The sequence below is a fragment of the Argopecten irradians genome, chromosome 6 (assembly GCF_041381155.1).
Source record: "Argopecten irradians isolate NY chromosome 6, Ai_NY, whole genome shotgun sequence".
Lineage (NCBI taxonomy): Eukaryota > Metazoa > Mollusca > Bivalvia > Pectinida > Pectinidae > Argopecten > Argopecten irradians.
The window spans coordinates 5,129,658-5,150,787 of NC_091139.1; the positions used below are offsets into that span (position 1 = coordinate 5,129,658).

The 21,130-nt window shown below is 37.8% G+C and overlaps 1 protein-coding gene across 1 annotated transcript in view; it reads right to left on the reverse strand.

Annotated features, from left to right (window-relative positions):
* Positions 1-21,130, reverse strand: part of LOC138324774 (laminin subunit alpha-like) — a 68,322-nt gene that overhangs the window by 43,285 nt on the left and 3,907 nt on the right. Inside the window, 13 exon segments of the mRNA XM_069269912.1 lie at positions 1,439-1,510; positions 1,513-1,614; positions 6,527-6,664; positions 7,124-7,258; positions 7,757-7,894; positions 8,249-8,386; positions 8,659-8,834; positions 9,562-9,658; positions 10,066-10,156; positions 10,590-10,708; positions 10,986-11,199; positions 11,520-11,690; positions 15,648-15,884. Of these exon segments, the coding sequence (XP_069126013.1) occupies positions 1,439-1,510; positions 1,513-1,614; positions 6,527-6,664; positions 7,124-7,258; positions 7,757-7,894; positions 8,249-8,386; positions 8,659-8,834; positions 9,562-9,658; positions 10,066-10,156; positions 10,590-10,708; positions 10,986-11,199; positions 11,520-11,690; positions 15,648-15,884 (1,828 nt within the window).

The following is a 21,130-nucleotide window of genomic DNA, read 5'->3' on the forward strand; positions in this document are numbered from 1 at the left end:
TATTGATATTTCCCAAAGCTGACCCACAGGTCCATGTGAAGTGGAGACCTTTCATATAACAGTCAAATCTAACGTATCAACAGCATTCGACACCAATCAGGTTTATCTACAAATTTGTTATCCTTTCTGGATTAATCTCTAAAATCCTTCCTATAAACCAAGTTATATGTTTGTGACAAATTAATTTTGATTTTCCAGGCCTCGAGACTTTATCATAGTATCACACAAGTCATTTTTGCATCAGTCACATAAGCAGTCTACTGTACCTCTCCTGGATACATTTTCACAGTGATTTATTTTCTTTTGCGATTTCTAATCGACCACAAAATACGCAAAAGCTTATCACACACAAAAATTAATCCGTTTACAGAAAGTAAATGTAACTGAAAATATCCTCTTCCATTCCATTCGCCTTTAAATTTATTTATTTTTAAACAGTATGTTGCATAAACTTTTTATTAAAGATAAATGAAATCCCATGAAAAACTTCAATTATTTAATTCTTATTACATTTTGAAGTGTTGACAAAAAAACCCCAAATGTCATTTGTTTTGAATGTTAACATTGCGATACTGTTTGACACGAGATTTGACTGCATATGTTTTACTTACTCCCTCGGAATGGAATAGCTGAAAACGATGTTAAAGTCACCACCCATATTAGTAAAATTAATCATTATGACACATACAGAAAAGACTGGTCAAAGACTTGTGACTTTCTCATAACTCATTCACCCCTGCAGACACATTTGAACTCTTCTAAAACTAAAGATGGAACAGTTCATTATAAAATTTCAGGGGTGACAGAGTTAATAATATTTCTTTTTTTCTAAACTCTCAACTGAAATCTTTGAACAATCTTTTAACTATATAATGTGTAATGTGCAAAACAGTCATATTGTTTTGCTAATTATTCATTAATCTTCCCTTTTATACAATGTTATATGCCATGCAATGAATGATACAGAAGTTTTATTCAAAAAATCAGCTTGACAATTTGATTAATTTTGAGTCTTGAACACAAAGTTGAAAGCCTCCTGGCCTGATTTAATGTCCGACTTGTTGATCTACACAAGAAAGGAATTCAATTAACTTAGGTAAAATGACCTTGACCGTTCCATCACAAAGATGGTCCCTTTAAAGAAATTATAGTTGTTCTTGATAAATTTGACTGACCTTGACCTCTGAAGAATGGTTCAATAACCTTGACGCTTCAATGACAACGTTTATTCATAAGAACAGTTATTTGCTTTTAGTCTCACAAAGTTTTTTAACTGATTTTGACATATATATATCAGTTATTTGACCTTGACCCCTCCATCACAACATTTGCCCCTAAGTAAAATTACTTGACCTTGATCAAAGTTGATCCTTTGATATGTTTGGCTGACCTTGACCTCTACAGATCCTTTAACTGACCTTGACCCTGGGAATCTCACCTTGACATCCTTGCGGGTTGTTCCTGTTGAGGTTGTAGTAACCTGGCATACATTGGTCACAGATGCGTCCATCACCTTCTCCTTACACTCACACAGGAGGCCTCGAGTGACCACCCCACAGCCACCCAGGGGGTAGCCTGGAATCTCCTTGGCACCGGCAGGGTTACAGTTACACTCTGTAAATACAAAATTATAGTTAGATAATGATCGATCACTTAGATGACAAGTCTATTACCAGACTTTGTCTTGCCTATTAAATTTAGTTTACTGTCGGTTTTGTAACAATGGTATCTATTGACACTGATCCTATATACTTAATGTTAGACAATGTTATTCAGTTGTAAAAGAAGTGTTGGATACTGTTAACAATGAAACCGGTATCAATGAAACAATATGAGTATTTTAACTATACTGATACTTTTGAAGAAATACACTGGCTATCAAACATACTATATATAGATTTTATTTGCTTTGACATTGCAATTATATAGCACAACAACAGACAAATTGTTGTAAAACATTATAAAACAGAACTGGAAGCCTTTTGAAGATCATGTTCTTACATACACTGCCTGTATCCTTCATGTAGTCACTTTTTACATGTGGATTTCCTTACAAAATCATGTTTTTCTTTTTTTTCAAATGCCCATAAGAGTATCAGTACTTTTTAAAATGGGTAGGTGCCAGTATTTTTTAAAACAGGTAACAATACTAGTTGGGGTAGTTGTAGAAGCCAGACTTACACTTGTTACCATGCTTACCTTCACAGTTGGGGTAGTTGTAGAAGCCAGACTTACACTTGTTACCATGCTTACCTTCACAGTTGGGGTAGTTGTAGAAGCCAGACTTACACTTGTTACCATGCTTACCTTCACAGTTGGGGTAGTGTAGAAGCCAGACTTACACTTGTCACCATGCTTACCTTCACAGTTGGGGTAGTTGTAGAAGCCAGACTTACACTTGTGTACCATGCTTACCTTCACAGTTGGGGTAGTTATAGAAGTCAGACTTACACTTGTTACCATGCTTACCTTCACAGTTGGGGTAGTTATAGAAGCAGACTTACACTTGTTACCATGCTTACCTTCACAGTTGGGGTAGTTATAGAAGCCAGACTTACACTTGTTACCATGCTTACCTTCACAGTTGGGGTAGTTGTAGAAGTCAGACTTACACTTGTTACCATGCTTACCTTCACAGTTGGGGTAGTTGTAGAAGCCAGACTTACACTTGTTACCATGCTTACCTTCACAGTTGGGGTAGTTATAGAAGCCAGACTTACACTTGTTACCATGCTTACCTTCACAGTTGGGGTAGTTGTAGAAGCCAGACTTACACTTGTTACCATGCTTACCTTCACAGTTGGGGTAGTTGTAGAAGCCAGACTTACACTTGTTACCATGCTTACCTTCACAGTTGGGGTAGTTGTAGAAGCCAGACTTACACTTGTTACCATGCTTACCTTCACAGTTGGGGTAGTTGTAGAAGCCAGACTTACACTTGTTACCATGCTTACCTTCACAGTTGGGGTAGTTGTAGAAGCCAGACTTACACTTGTTACCATGCTTACCTTCACAGTTGGGGTAGTTTAGAAGCCAGACTTACACTTGTTACCATGCTTACCTTCACAGTTGGGGTAGTTGTAGAAGCCAGACTTACACTTGTTACCATGCTTACCTTCACAGTTGGGGTAGTTGTAGAAGCCAGACTTACACTTGTTACCATGCTTACCTTCACAGTTGGGGTAGTTGTAGAAGCCAGACTTACACTTGTTACCATGCTTACCTTCACAGTTGGGGTAGTTGTAGAAGCCAGACTTACACTTGTTACCATGCTTACCTTCACAGTTGGGGTAGTTATAGAAGCCAGACTTACACTTGTTACCATGCTTACCTTCACAGTTGGGGTAGTTGTAGAAGCCAGACTTACACTTGTTACCATGCTTACCTTCACAGTTGGGGTAGTTGTAGAAGCCAGACTTACACTTGTTACCATGCTTACCTTCACAGTTGGGGTAGTTGTAGAAGCCAGACTTACACTTGTTACCATGCTTACCTTCACAGTTGGGGTAGTTGTAGAAGCCAGACTTACACTTGTTACCATGCTTACCTTCACAGTTGGGGTAGTTGTAGAAGCCAGACTTACAGACCTTACACGTTGGGTAGTTTGACAGACTAATTTACCATGCTTACCTTCACAGTTGGGGTAGTTATAGAAGCCAGACTTACACTTGTTACCATGCTTACCTTCACAGTTGGGGTAGTTGTAGAAGCCAGACTTACACTTGTTACCATGCTTACCTTCACAGTTGGGGTAGTTGTAGAAGCCAGACTTACACTTGTTACCATGCTTACCTTCACAGTTGGGGTAGTTGTAGAAGCCAGACTTACACTTGTTACCATGCTTACCTTCACAGTTGGGGTAGTTATAGAAGCCAGACTTACACTTGTTACCATGCTTACCTTCACAGTTGGGGTAGTTATAGAAGCCAGACTTACACTTGTTACCATGCTTACCTTCACAGTTGGGGTAGTTGTAGAAGCCAGACTTACACTTGTTACCATGCTTACCTTCACAGTTGGGGTAGTTGTAGAAGCCAGACTTACACTTGTTACCATGCTTACCTTCACAGTTGGGGTAGTTATAGAAGCCAGACTTACACTTGTTACCATGCTTACCTTCACAGTTGGGGTAGTTATAGAAGCCAGACTTACACTTGTTACCATGCTTACCTTCACAGTTGGGGTAGTATAGAAGCCAGACTTACACTTGTTACCATGCTTACCTTCACAGTTGGGGTAGTTGTAGAAGCCAGACTTACACTTGTTACCATGCTTACCTTCACAGTTGGGGTAGTTGTAGAAGCCAGACTTACACTTGTTACCATGCTTACCTTCACAGTTGGGGTAGTTGTAGAAGCCAGACTTACACTTGTTACCATGCTTACCTTCACAGTTGGGGTAGTTGTAGAAGCCAGACTTACACTTGTTACCATGCTTACCTTCACAGTTGGGGTAGTTGTAGAAGCCAGGCTTACACTTGTTACCATGCTTACCTTCACAGTTGGGGTAGTTATAGAAGCCAGACTTACACTTGTTACCATGCTTACCTTCACAGTTGGGGTAGTTGTAGAAGCCAGACTTACACTTGTTACCATGCTTACCTTCACAGTTGGGGTAGTTGTAGAAGCCAGACTTACACTTGTTACCATGCTTACCTTCACAGTTGGGGTAGTTGTAGAAGCCAGACTTACACTTGTTACCATGCTTACCTTCACAGTTGGGGTAGTTGTAGAAGCCAGACTTACACTTGTTACCATGCTTACCTTCACAGTTGGGGTAGTTGTAGAAGTCAGACTTACACTTGTTACCATGCTTACCTTCACAGTTGGGGTAGTTGTAGAAGCCAGACTTACACTTGTTACCATGCTTACCTTCACAGTTGGGGTAGTTGTAGAAGCCAGACTTACACTTGTTACCATGCTTACCTTCACAGTTGGGGTAGTTGTAGAAGCCAGACTTACACTTGTTACCATGCTTACCTTCACAGTTGGGGTAGTTGTAGAAGCCAGACTTACACTTGTTACCATGCTTACCTTCACAGTTGGGGTAGTTGTAGAAGCCAGACTTACACTTGTTACCATGCTTACCTTCACAGTTGGGGTAGTTATAGAAGCCAGACTTACACTTGTTACCATGCTTACCTTCACAGTTGGGGTAGTTATAGTATAGAAGCCAGACTTACACTTGTTACCATGCTTACCTTCACAGTTGGGGTAGTTATAGAAGCCAGACTTACACTTGTTACCATGCTTACCTTCACAGTTGGGGTAGTTGTAGAAGCCAGACTTACACTTGTTACCATGCTTACCTTCACAGTTGGGGTAGTTGTAGAAGCCAGACTTACACTTGTTACCATGCTTACCTTCACAGTTGGGGTAGTTGTAGAAGCAGACTTACACTTGTTACCATGCTTACCTTCACAGTTGGGGTAGTTGTAGAAGCCAGACTTACACTTGTTACCATGCTTACCTTCACAGTTGGGGTAGTTGTAGAAGCCAGACTTACACTTGTTACCATGCTTACCTTCACAGTTGGGGTAGTTGTAGAAGCCAGACTTACACTTGTTACCATGCTTACCTTCACAGTTGGGGTAGTTGTAGAAGCCAGACTTACACTTGTTACCATGCTTACCTTCACACAGTTGGGGTAGTTGTAGAAGCCAGACTTACACTTGTTACCATGCTTACCTTCACAGTTGGGGTAGTTGTAGAAGCCAGACTTACACTTGTTACCATGCTTACCTTCACAGTTGGGGTAGTTGTAGAAGCCAGACTTACATTGTTACCATGCTTACCTTCACAGTTGGGGTAGTTGTAGAAGCCAGACTTACACTTGTTACCATGCTTACCTTCACAGTTGGGGTAGTTATAGAAGCCAGACTTACACTTGTTACCATGCTTACCTTCACAGTTGGGGTAGTTTGTAGAAGCCAGACTTACACTTGTTACCATGCTTACCTTCACAGTTGGGGTAGTTATAGAAGCCAGACTTACACTTGTTACCATGCTTACCTTCACAGTTGGGGTAGTTGTAGAAGCCAGACTTACACTTGTTACCATGCTTACCTTCACAGTTGGGGTAGTTGTAGAAGCCAGACTTACACTTGTTACCATGCTTACCTTCACAGTTGGGGTAGTTGTAGAAGCCAGACTTACACTTGTTACCATGCTTACCTTCACAGTTGGGGTAGTTATAGAAGCCAGACTTACACTTGTTACCATGCTTACCTTCACAGTTGGGGTAGTTGTAGAAGCCAGACTTACACTTGTTACCATGCTTACCTTCACAGTTGGGGTAGTTATAGAAGCCAGACTTACACTTGTTACCATGCTTACCTTCACAGTTGGGGTAGTTGTAGAAGCCAGACTTACACTTGTTACCATGCTTACCTTCACAGTTGGGGTAGTTGTAGAAGCCAGACTTACACTTGTTACCATGCTTACCTTCACAGTTGGGGTAGTTGCATGCTTACCTTCACAGTTGGGGTAGTTGTAGAAGCCAGACTTACACTTGTTACCATGCTTACCTTCACAGTTGGGGTAGTTGTAGAAGCCAGGCTTACACTTGTTACACATGAGGCCCTCAAACGTAGGAGCACATTCACACTGGCCGTTGAGCTGGTCACATGACTGTCCTATAGCTCCGTAAAGGTCACATTCACAGGCTGAAATAGGTAGGTTGTCACAATAATCTAATGCTGTATATTTTTAGCACAATGTATCTTTTTGGTAAAATATCCCTGAACAAAACATTCTTAAATCTAAACCAATATCTTCATCATTTGTTGAGATTTTAGAGGAGTGTATAGAGTAGGGCGCCCAGATCATGATAATGGATCGCTTTATGAGATATTGAGTAGAACAAAACACATGAACTGTTATGCATATTTATCACATTACTGGCCTGTTCAACCATGTCATAAAGTAATAATGATGTCATTATCAAAATAAGAAGATGTATAATTGTCTCAATAGACAGAAAAATCAAATCTGAGCCTGATTTCGCCACTATTAGATAGAAATGAAAGTGAAAATTTTGTCTACCGGTATATTTCCATAAATACTAGACATGTGATAAATAGAATCTTCAATTTTTCAATTACCGTGACATCAGGGATACTTACGATTACAGTCTGGGTAACGGTAGAAGCCAGTAGCACAGCGTGAACATTGGTATCCTGCGAAGTTGGTGCTACAGGCACACTGACCGTCCTCGCGGCACACTTTACTGTAGGAACCGGGGTCGGCACACTGACACTCTGTTAACAGGCAAAACATTGTTAGGTATCACACCTGTTTAAACCGAATGTCTTATCTGAAATGTCTTACAAAATATGTAAATTTTAAACAAATCGTAAAAGTTTTATAACTTATCAAGTCTGATAGAGCCAGAGGTCTGACTGGGGAAGGAAACTGGAGTACAAGGGGAAAACTAATGAGGCAGATGTCCTTATTTTAATTGTATGTGTGGGGCCGCGGTGGACGAGTGCTTATGTCTTGACATATTACCACAAGTCCTCCACCTCTGGGTCACGAGTTCGAATCTCACATGGGGCTGATGCCAGATACTGACCACTTGTCTGTGGTTTTTTCTCCGGGTACTCAACAACAAACCTGGCACGTCCTTACATGACCCTGGCTATTAACAGGACGTTAGTCTAATAAACCTAAACCCACTCTTAAAATGTTATACTTTCCAGAAATTGTAGCTTTAAAGTTTGATATCACCAAAATCAGCGTGTTTACAGTATATGTACCTTGACACAGAGGGAATCCGTAATACTCAGGAGCACATCGGTCACAGCGAGGGTACTGGTAGTTCTCCTTACATAGACAAGCTCCGGTGTCCTTATCACAAATCTCCTCTTCTGTACCCGCCACCACACAGTCACACTCTGGAGAACAACAATATAGGACTTATGGTAAATTATGCAAATGAAATTTCCAATACTGACTCTCATATCCTTTGCTGACAGCCTCATGATGAATTCACTTGACCCATTAACTTTTGCTCTTTTGGTAACCTTCATAACCTTCACTTTGGGTAGCTGACCTTTGATTAATTTGGTAATCTAATTAAAATTAAAATTAAATTAGGGTTTTTCAACCTTTGATATTTAACCCTTGTAAAATTACCCCAATGACCTTTACACTCAGGGTAGTTGACCTTGACCTCGAGGACAGTTCACCTTATGACCTTTTCACTGAGGTAAGTTGTGATTTACCTCTGCACCAGTTGACCTACTCACCTCTACACTCTGGATAGTTATAGTAACCATTGGCACATTGGTTACACTCGAGTCCGGCGTAATTAACTTGGCATGGACACTGTCCAGTCTCTACATCACAGACGTTACTGGTGGAGCCGGTCGAGTCACACTGGCAGGCTGTAACAAGAAAGGCATCATCATTATCATCAACAAACATATTGTTGTCTTTGTCACTAATGTCCAGTGGAAAAGGGCTTTTTAATTGCTTTTCTCTTTAAAATTTGGCATAGAATTCAGGTGAAGTGTACCGAATCATCTTGATTCATAAACGTTAAACATCTGCCCACTTGTCATCCAGGTCAATGATGGTAAATCCTTTTTTTTCAATTTAATGAGAAACAGACAGCTATTTTGAACCCCTTGAAGCACAGTATATATATACCACTCACGTTCACAGTCTGGGAAGTTGAAGAAGCCAAAAGCACACATGTCACAGCGTTGTCCGACGTATTCCTCCTTACAGGGACACTGTCCTCCTCCTACAGTACACACTGTTCCCTCGGTACCGTTCAGGTGGCAGTCACATGGTATACAGTCGGGGTAACCATAGTAACCAAAGCTACACCTGTATCAACCAAGATTATCTCATTAAAATATAGCCAGTGGCAGTCACATGGTATACAGTCGGGGTAACCATAGTAACCAAAGCTACACCTGTATCAACCAAGATTATCTCATTAAAATATAGCCAGTGGCAGTCACATGGTATACAGTCGGGGTAACCATAGTAACCAAAGCTACACCTGTATCAACCAAGATTATCTCATTAAAATATAGCCAGTGGCAGTCACATGGTATACAGTCGGAGTAACCATAGTAACCAAAGCTACACCTGTATCAACCAAGATTATCTCATTAAAATATAGCCAGTGGCAGTCACATGGTATACAGTCGGGGTAACCATAGTAACCAAAGCTACACCTGTATCAACCAAGATTATCTCATTAAAATATAGCCAGTGGCAGTCACATGGTATACAGTCGGGGTAACCATAGTAACCAAAGCTACACCTGTATCGACCAATTTTTTTTAATTAAATCAAGCCTAAACCACAAAGATTTTTCTCTATAAATTTAAATATATGTCAGGTATCCCAAATTTTAGATATGAGAATGTTAATCTTCCAGAACTCGTATTAATATGGAAATAAATTTTTCATTAATTGTAGATAAAGTTGGTGTAAAACTGAACTCCTAAAATCAGATGTCAGTTTAAGGGGATGGAAAGTTTAGAGTTATATATTATATATTGATCATTGAAGAAATTATTCCTCCAGCTAGCCTATATCCTACCTGTCACAGTCTAGCCCGGCGTATTCCTTACTACACTGACATCGTCCGGTCCCTGCCTCACACTCTCCAGTGTATTTCTGACCTTCACACTGACATGCTGAAACATAAATTACAGATTCTTAAATACACTTTGTTTCAGGTATTTTGTTTTTGCTTATTATAGAGTTAGCTCCTTGGCGGGTAGGTATAAATTGTAAAGTCATTATTATATGAGCGTAATTTATGTCATCTTCTCCGAAAAGTAAGACGCTACGTTCCCCTACACATGACTTCACAATCAATACCTACCTGCAAGGGCAGATAACTCTGTTAAATGCAAATACAGAATTTCAATTTAACAGTTGTTTCTCCTGGTTCATTACTATAAATGCAGTCCAATTTATTCATTTCTTTGATTATATTGAAAGTTCAAACATATTCAAAGTTTTACTGATCTTATCTTTTGGAACTCTTTTGTGTCGTGTATTGGGGTGTTATACACCCTTAATGATGTGCGTTACTCACGGACACAAGCCTCTGGTGAATCGAGTGGTACGCCGTATGGGTTGTAGTAGCCTGGTACACACTGGTTACAGTTAACACCCATGGTATTATGCTACAAAATCAACACAAGTAATTATCATTTAATAACCGATTAAATTTCAAATTATTTCCAAATGTAATATTAGAAGTATGGTACAAATCTTAGTAATGACTGTGATATTTTGGCAGGTTTGAGCGAGCACATTTTATGTTGAAAAATTCAACAATGAACATTCTTACTGTCTTAAACTTTTTTATACAAACCTTAAGCCTGCTGAATGGTAGTCTAATTCGTTTTGAAAAATCAGATACTTTCAAGCTTTCTTTGAAAGAGAGCAAATTTACACGCTTATACAATTATTTTTATACTACTGTTTGACATTTGGTTTTTGTATCTGTAACCTTGATACATGTCACTTTTATTTCAAGGAGGCATCTTTGTTTTTGATCAATGCTCCACAAAAATTACAAGTCCATAAATAAACAGATGATGGAGAATGGCTTACTCTGCAGTTCTGACAGACACCACCTCCAGCATAGTTGCCGTGAATGTCTATACTCTGTCCAAGAAGATCCACCTGTTCATCGTAGATACATTCATCACTATGTCTGTAACACTGGCAAGCTGAAAACGTAAAACATTCATCTTTAGCGTATTCATTTTCACTCCTGAAATTAATTCACATTCTTTAATACGTGTGTATCTTTTCTTGTTGGAAAGTTTGTACAGAATCTCTTAGATTTTGACTCAGGAAATCAAAAAGTATCTCTTTGGGTTTCGTTGACTGGAAAATCAAAAAGTACAGAATCTCTTACATTTCATCAAATTTACAAAATCAAAATGCAGACAAATCTTTGCTGAAGTAAATATCTTGTGTAAAGGGAGACAACTGTAGACTGACCTTCACACTGGAACACCTTGTCGGTACGTCCGGGATGCCATTTTTTCTGTATAGCATTGGGACAGCAGCGATCACACTGGTCTCCACACGTATTGTGTTCACACTGACATACAAGTTTGTTAGGGTTGAGCGGATCGCTCCTTACACAGCTCTCGGCGTGACCATTACACACACAACGACCTCCGATGGAGATGTCTTTGATACTGTAGTAGTACTGATATACAAACAAAGACATTATCAATCAGATTTGTATTAAATTGATTATGACATCAATAACATGCTGAGCTAGATATTTTTCTGAATTACTTATTTAGCAAATGATCGAAAATATCTATCTCTGAAATTACTTCCTCTATAAAATTATGTACCTGTCAACTGTCTAAATGACTTGATTTTACGATAAGATGTTTTTTAGGAAACAACTTCATTAAATGTTGTTTTTTTTTAAATAAATCCCTCACTCTTAAGTAAAAGAATGAGAGGAAACAAGCAGTTGACAAAAACTTTAAATTAAAGTTGCATTTTTGTGCTAACCCGTCTGGTTGTGGTTGGGTCCTGACGTGCGACAGCCATCAGATGTCCCAGCAGAGTCTTGGTACGTAGCAGACGCAGCCTCACATTGGTAGCCTTAGTCCACTCCTGGAGCGTCTCTGCGTAGGAAAAGTTCATGGCGTTCGGACGGTTGTTTACCAACGACACGACAATCTGTAACAAAATCATCAGTCTTATATGTAAAATGCAAACTAATGGGAAGATATGAGAAAGAAGAACCGATAAGTGAGCCATAATTAGACAAAGAATTCCAAGATGAACAGCTACAATTAAAGTTGCAAAATAGATACTATATTTTTTTAAATAAATTTGATTATGATAGTCTGAATTTCATATTTCAATGATATGATACTACACCTACAATAATATCAAATTGTAAATCGATGAATTCAATAATGTTTTATTGAAACAGTTAGACCTTTTTCTAAATCATACACAACACTTCTTATTAATTCCTTATTTATTGGAATTGTTTAATTCCGTCATTTTGGCAAAGATAAACTTCATCATTGCCATAAAGTAGACAATCATTTTTGTAGCAAAAGGAAAGCAATACTGTCCAATTCAGCACCCATAGGCTAAAGTATAAATCAAATAGTTTTTAAACCTTGAAAGATTGTCTATGGTCCATGATATATGGTTGGAATTATTTGTTTTAAATTAATTATGAGAATGGATAAGAAAAAAATATGATACAGAAGTGACTGTAATAGTTATGTGTAAAGTAAATTGTGAATAATTCAAAAAAATAAAACATGTAGCTATTTATCGTATATAATATACTATCTCTAATCCTATCATTTATGAGATACAGCTGACCTACTTTAACATTAGATTTACACGGGGGCTTTAACCCACACATACTTTACTCTCCCCTTACCAGGCGGCCCAGTTTATAGAGATACTTAGCAGGTATAATGCCATATAAAAACTATCTGCCGAGTCAGTGCTTTTTGGCTGAAATGAAAAGATTGTTGTCCCTATGCTTTTGTTGATGGTCATTTGAGGTGTCTTTTTATAAAACACCTCAGAGTTCAACGTTTTCTAAAGTTACAATGCTATCTGAGGTGTAAAATGACCTTGCCGGGTCAGATCTCTCCATTTAACTTTTAGTAACATGAACTATCTCCTGGTGTTATGTTTCAACATTATGCTAAGAGGAATATTTTGTACAAATCAAAATTCATTATAGCTCTGCCATATCATCACATTGCAAATAATTGTTGTATTGTATTTACTAGATGAAAATGAAATTCTAGTTGCATAAGGATTGAAGAGAAAAAAGTGTGAAGTATAAAAATGTGATTGTATCATATATATCTAACTCTTATACACTGGAAAGAAGAGATCAAGGTTTTTTTTCGTTTTCCTTGTTTAAAATTTCATTATGTATTCCTGACAATTAGTTAAAACTATTGTAATATTGTGTTCTCTGAAGTCGTGTTCAATATTTCACAAAACTAGTGCTTGTAATAACCTTCAAATCATCAAGACTGTTACACGATTATTTAGGTAAGAAGACCAACCATTCTTTTAATTACAGAGAGTGAATAGCTGAGACAGGGACATAACATACCATCGACACCACTACATTACTTATTTTTCTTTTGCTGAAAAGACAGGTTCTCATGAAAATCTGTCACTTGTCACTGGTTAATTAAATGTAGTTTAATGTCCTATTAGAAAAGCCAGAGTACCCGGACAAAACTCTGACCAGCAGTCGGTACCTGGGATGGGACCACTCCACATGGGATTCAAACTCACAACCAAGAGGTGGGGGGCTTGTAGCGATATGTTGACATCTTAACCACTCAGCCATCATAGCCTCTACCATTATATCAAGTGTACATATCTATGGTAATGTGATATTATCTTGTGAATTGGAAGTTACCCCATGTGTATCTAACTCTGTACAAACACAATGTCTAATCTGGTTACTATATGTTTTCAGTGAAAATGTGTATGTAATTTATAAATATCTACACTTCAACCGCCTTTACACCAAACACAAGGGCTATATGTGTGTGTTTTACTATTTACACCTGGATATTGAAGTGTAATACAAATCTTGAAATTGTTTGAATGACATCTTGTCTGATATAAATGGCAGCGATTGAAATACAATTAATAAAACAAGAGGCCCATGGGCCTTAGCGGTCACCTGAATTCAGACACAGAATGAAACAAAGACATGCATATAAACACTATAAATATATATTGGCCCATCAGGCCCTTGAAGTCAGTCAGTGATTTTATAAATTTTTAATCTATGAAGATTATTTGGTTCCATCAAATCAGTGAATTCAGGAGAAAGATTTTTGAAATGTTATCCATTTTGACCCCTTTTGGCCCCACCCCTCTCGCCCCTGGGGGTCGGCCAGGACCAATATGGATATGATGTTAAATGCTATCTCAGGTTCTACCAGTTCCAGAATTTCAGAAGAAGATTTTTGAAGTTTTAGCCTATTTGACCGGTTTTGGGACCGCCCCTAAGGCCCCTGGGGATCAGTCATGGAAAATTTGGTAATAAGATTCAATGGCCATCACATAGAGATAATTCTGACTACAATTGACGAATTTCCTATTATAATGACTAAATAATGCTCAAAAATGTGTTTTCCATATAAAAACTTATATGTAGTAAACTTAACCCCCTCCCTAGGGGGAAACCTGAGACCCAAGGGTCATATAATTCACAATTTTCATAAAACACCTTAAGACCTGTCCATCTATGAAGAGTATTTGATTCTACCATTTCCAGTATTTAAGAAGAAGATTTTTAAAGTTTTAGCCTATTTGCCCCTTTCGGCCCCGCCCCTCTGCCCCGAGGGGGTTGACCAGGATATTAAAATGTTATCTCATGCTTATAATTCTAAACAAGTTTGACTCATTTCGTATTAAAATTGAGCAAAAAATGCTCATAAATGTGTTTTCACTATATAAACTATAGTAAACTTGACCCCTTCCCCAGGGGGAAACGTGAGACCCCAGGGTCATATAATTCACAATTTTGGTAAAGGACCTCAAGACCTTTTAATCTATGAAGAGTATGTGATTCTACCATTTCCAGAATTTCAGAAGAAGATTTTTGAAGATATAGCCTATTTGACCCCTTTTGACCTTACACCTAAGGCCCCTGGGGGTTAGTCATGGAAAATTGGTTAATAGGATTCAATGGCCATCTCATACTGATAATTCTGACAATATTTGACTCATTTCCTATTACAAATGATCAAATAATACTCAAAAATGTGTTTTCCCTATATAAACTATAGTAAACTTAACCCCCTCCCCAGGGGGAAACCCGAGACCCCAGGGTCATATAATTCACAATTTTTGTAAATGACCTTATGACCTTTCTATCTATGAAGAGTATTTAATTCCATCACATCTGTGAGTGGAGAAGAAGATTTTTGAAATTATAGTCAATTTAACCTCTTTTGGCCCCTCCCATAGCTCCCTGGGGGGTGGGGACCGTATAATTCACAATTTTGATTGGCCTTATGCCTTAGAAGGTTTGTGCAAAATTTCATTGAAATTGCTTCAACAGTTTTTGAGAAGAAGTCGAAAATGTAAATTGTTTACGGACATACGACGCACGACGGACGACGCACGACGGACGACGACGACGCACGACGCACGACGACGTACGACGGACGACGGACGACGACGGACAAAAGGCGATTAGAATAGGTCACTTGAGACTTCGTCTCAAATACAGAAATAAACAGAGGGTATCTACTCTTAATAAGAAAATCTTCAAGGTTTATCCCGTAAAATTGTCCATACAAAAAACACCTGCAATATAGTCTGTAACTACAACCTTTTACAACTTGCAATAAAACCTAACCTAGAACGTTTGGCCCATGGGATCTCATGAAATTCTCAAAATCCTACATTTTCTTTTGTAAAATGATTGTCCATATTACTGGTATGTATAATAGCATTTTAAAAACAACTTGCTCTAACACCTTAACCAACGCGATATTACACACATCAACATTGATTCTGAGTGATTCCATATACAATCCACCCTCTTCCAGAGGCGAGTTTTTATATCAAAGACAGACAACCATACTTTTGTGATGGTTTCATTCACTAAAGTCTTACCTCTCCATTCACAAGTGGTACGATCTTGGAGAACTGAGTGGCACAGATCACGGAATCATCAGCGTCCAGACTGGTGTCGGCTTCCACAGCGAAGAACTTGTTACAATCGCTTGGTGTGTCCGCAAAGTACTGCCATGGCTTCCAGGTCTGTCCGTAGTCCACGGAGCGTTCCAGTGCCCAGACCCCTGGACGTGGGGAGTTAGCCATCTTAATGAATACGTAGGCAACATGGAATTCCTGCAAAACAGCAAATGAATATCTAGTTATATACCAGATTTTACTTTCAATGATCAAACATTCTCTGCATCAAATGACTTGTTAGATGTAACAAAATAGAGATTTGTATAGAGATCTTTGATGGTTCATGGTTCAATATTGTCAAATATACCCAATGGAGGTAAAATTCTGAAGACTCAAATGACAATGCTGAAATTAACGCAAAAAATGTAGATTATGATGTAGGAAATTGTTTTCTGGTGGGTTCTTTTCTTTCTTTTTTTATATTTTGATATCCTTAATTGTCATTTCATAACATGTGCCAGGGTGCTGGTGACAGGTCTACATCGAGAAATTTAAGCCATGGATCTGTAGTCGGTGTTTTGCAACACATATAGTTTTTCACTTGCAATCCAGAGGTGAAATACTTAGGGACACCTAAACCATTACCCCAAAGCAGCCTCTTGAACCTTTTATCTGTCGTTTTAATATACATGTATAAGCCAAGCTACTCATCTAACATTTCCAGGTATTTCAACATATTTTCAATTTATACATAATTTATATATATACATGGCATGCATTTGAAGCGTGTTCACATGAAAGGTGATTATCATAAATCATTTATTTTACACTCTAAGATAAATACTTAACACTAAATCTACAATATGCAATGTATACACCTATCTTTGAGATAAAAGTTATTATGACTGTTTTATAGATGTTCGACAACAGGTGGTAGAAATTAACATTCAAAGATGACTAATGACATAGATAATAATAGACAATTAGAACGATTATCACACAACGTATACAACAAAAGTATCTTATGAATGGGTCTCAGTTATTAAATTTGAAATTGATATCTTAATTAATTTAGAAATTTTATAACTTCAGTATACCTCTGAAATTTTAAATGGGTCAAGTATTCTTTACACAAAGCTTGAATCTGATATAAAAAGTTAATCTTGGAGCTAAGAATATGTTTAGGTGACATAAAAGGTATGAGTAATTATGTATATTCATCATCGGTCGCGTGTTTGACCTGCGTTTGGTATCAATGGCGATAAGATGTACAGAAGATATAATTGAAACATAGAAATTAGAGTAAACTTGTCACCAAATACTTTTGTACTTCACAACAATGCAATCTGAAAACACTTTGTAGTTTAGACAATATAAACCCAGTCCTACTTTGATGGTACTTTATCAGGTCAAGTCATCCCAGAGCATTCTTGGCAGCCACCATAGAATGATCTTTCGCTCTTCCTTTGAAATATCTAATGCATATAAAGAAAGCACTTTAAAGTAAAATTCAATATGGCCACTGTTAATATTAGGGGGGGGGCCAATATTTCGTCATGTTAATTTGTGGCCAAAATGGATATGCAGAAGATAAAAATAAGGACCAAGCAGACCCTTCAAATCAAAATTTGAGAAAGACCTATTTTGATACCCCTCCTCCCAAACCAGTGATGGGCTAAAATCTTTCAGATTGATGTTATTTTTTACAGCAAATCCCACCTTTTTTAATGTTCAATATGGATAACTTGTTCATAAGTTTGTTGCAATTTCTTTTAAAGTAGATTAACAAGATTATGAATCTTAACTTTTTAATGTTCAATATGGATAACTTGTCATAATGATGCAATTTCTTTTAAAGTAGATTGAAGTTAAATTGATGTAGTACAGAGGAATGTTATGTAACAGCATGAGACACAAAGATTTGATTATAAATGAAATATGATGTAATGTTTAAAAAAGTACATGTAAAAAAGTACATGTCAATGGAAAAGATTTGTCAAAATTTTCAGCAGTAATGCATATGCATGTATTAGGATATTTAGGGAATTAAGGCACAAGTAAATTGCTTTGGAGAAAATTGTTTTGGAATGTTTAATATTCACTGCAACATATTCAAATTATCATGATCAGCCTTTCCTGAAGTACATACATGTAAGTTTATATTATCTAGATTGTTAGCAACGATACAAAGGTTTATTCATGTATTTACGTTAAAATAGTTGATACACCCATTCTTGCAATCCATTTAGTGGAATAGGAGCAGCTACTACTATGTACACAGATCTAAATTTAGTTACAAGATGAACATACAGATTAAAGCACACCATCTGTATGTAACTATTCACCACTTAATATCTGTGTCACATCTACCAAATACGTGTAATATACATGTAGTTAAAATTCTTCACATGCGTAAATAGTTACAGGGTAGTTATACAGAATTATTAACCCTCTGTTTTTGTGACAGCAGCATCTGTGAATGTCAATATGACAGACTGGTATTGTTGCTTTCATTGCCAAAAAATGAAAACTTGAATGTGTAAGTAAATTATACCTAACTACCACCATCTAGTTATAGTTAAATTATCCTAGACCATCTTTAAACTGATATTATCATCATCGAGTGCAAATTCTATATCCCTATTATATGTCTTCCATCATGCATATAAAATTGAAAAATTTAAAGTAAAAAAGCCAGACTATTTAAAAATGTGCCATGATAAACCAATTGCAAACATTTAATTTTCTTATACTTCAACAAACCTGTTTACATTCCATAGAAATCAAACCTTTTACTTCTAATTCAATGTTATCACATTAAATTGCCAGAATTCACAGAGAGATATATTCTAAAATACGGCATTGAATTTTGAAGATTACATAACATCAACTAATCTTAATTCTGAGTCCTTAATAAGGGGCCGCGGTGGCCGAGTGGTTAAGATGTCCCGACATATTACCACAAGCCCTCCACCTCTGGGATGCTGGTTCGAATCCCATGTGGGGCAGTTGCCAGGTACTGACCGCTGGCTGGTGGTTTTTCTCCGGGTACTCCGGCTTTCCTCCACCAACAAACCTGGCACGTCCTTACATGACCCTGGCTGTTAATAGGACGTAAAACTAAACAAACCTTAATAAGAATATATAATAGTTTTAAGAGTGAAACCTACTTTTACTCAACAAATAGTTAAACCACGAAATTAGTAACTTTGACATCAAGACATTTTGATCAGCATATATACTGCCATATAACATGTTATTCTCGAGGATACTAAATGATGGGTACTGCCTATGGAATGCTCACATAATCTAGGGTTGTGGAAGCTATATGTCTTATGCCAGTGACAGGAACCATATGTTAAACAGACTTAGTACAGTAAAACAAACCACTAACTAGGCACAACTGGTTTGACTTTAGACTGGCCGTATATAAGATTTGTTCAGCAGAATTCTAATACTTAATTATCTCAAGCTCCCCCTAATTTAAAACAAATATGTTACAAAGACAACAAATAGCTAAATTTTAGTGATGCTTTTGATAATTTTGATATTCTAGAGTAGCCAGTCTAGTTTGACTTTTGAATGTCTTCATTTAAGATTTTTCATGTTGTATATATCAAACATTTTTTATGGATATGGCAGATTCCAGCGAATGCAACCAATAGGCAATGAAAGAGACACTCCTGAATTTTGATTACTGTACAGCAGCCTCCAAAACCTAAGTGGGTTGTTGTAGGAGTCATACTACACATTTGATTTGGTTTTAATTTGGTTTTGTCCGATTTAACATCCTATTAACAGCTATGTACCAAGTTTATTGGTGGAGGAAAGCCAAAGTACCCGAAGAAAACCAGTGGTTAATACCTAGCAACTACCCCACATTGGATTCAAACTCACGACCCAGAGATGGAACGCTTGCAGTTATAAGTTCGACCATTTTAACACTCGGCCCCCGCAATATACACACCAGTACCTGCATGACAACTGCCCTACATTCTAAGAATTTGAACTCATGACCCAAAGGTGGAGGGCTTTCGGTGATATGTTGGGACACCTTAACCGATCGGCCACCACTTGGAATCAAATTTATTTGATATCATGATACCTTACATTAGATATTCAATGAAATAGCCTTGTTTACTACACTTCTTGAATTCTTAGTCTATTCAGAAACAAATGTAAATTTGATGGCTACCTGTAAGTGAGAAACATTTACCGTATTCGACCCAATAAGCGCCAAGGGCGTTTAAAATATTGAAAAAAAAATGAAAAGGTGCTAATAAGACGAAATTATTGCAAATCTAGACAGTATTTTGTAGTTTTGGTCTTTATTTATGCGTGGACAATTGAAATCGAGGCCTCAAAAAGGGGGAGGGGCGCTTATAGGGACATGGGCGCTTATTGGGTCAAATACGGTATATACAGTCCACAACAAGTTATATGGACAGTCACAAGAGTATAATGTTGTGGACTGTACTGTGTAGAGATCTAGATTGCTAAGTCAGTAATTTGTGGATAAACAGCTGTACTCTGCTAATACCAACAAGAATATTTTCTGTAACAACATCAGAAATCCTGTCAGAATGTATACACTGACAAAATATCAGACTAACTGCTCAGTAACTATGGTAACACCAGATAAGAAATGATATATGTAGGCCAAGTAGAGTCAGCAGCCTATTTATACAGTATGTAGACAGAATCTTTGTCTGTAATCCCCACCAGTTCCTGTCAGGTTTGGGAGTGTGGCATGTATATATAACTCCCTGGGAGCTGGTGGTCAGATATAAGGGGTGATAAAACCCTAGGATCACTCCCTAGGAGATGGTGGTCAGATATTAGGGGTTATTAAATCTTTGGATAATGGATTAATCCATGGGAGCTGGTGGTCAGATATTAGGGGTGATCAAACCTTAGGACCACTCCCTAGGAGCTGGTGGTCAGATATTAGGGGTTATTAAATCTTAGGACCACTCCCTAGGAGCTGGTGGTCAGATATTAAGGGTTATTAAATCTTAGGACTATTCCCTAGGAGCTGGTGTATCTGAACAGATTCAGATACTCTCTTTTTGAATATATTGAACATATACTGTATCTCTTTTAGAGGAAATAAAGAATGAATGAAAAGGAGCTGGTGGTCAGATATTAGGGGCGATTACCTTAGGACCACTCCCTAGGAGCTGGTGGTCAGATATTAGGGGTGATTACCTTAGGACCACTCCCTAGGAGCTGATGGTCAGATATTAGGAGTGATCAAACCTTAGGACCATTCCCTGGGAGCTGGTGGTCAGATACTTGGAAGCTTGTGGTCAGATACTTGGGAGCTCGTGGTCAGATGTAAGGGGAGATTAATCCTTAGGATCACTCTCTTGGAGGCTCAAAATATAAGGCCTAATTAGAATTATAGAATAATTAACATGGTGGTACTGGTCCATCCCTATAATTAATGTACTCCTACATGA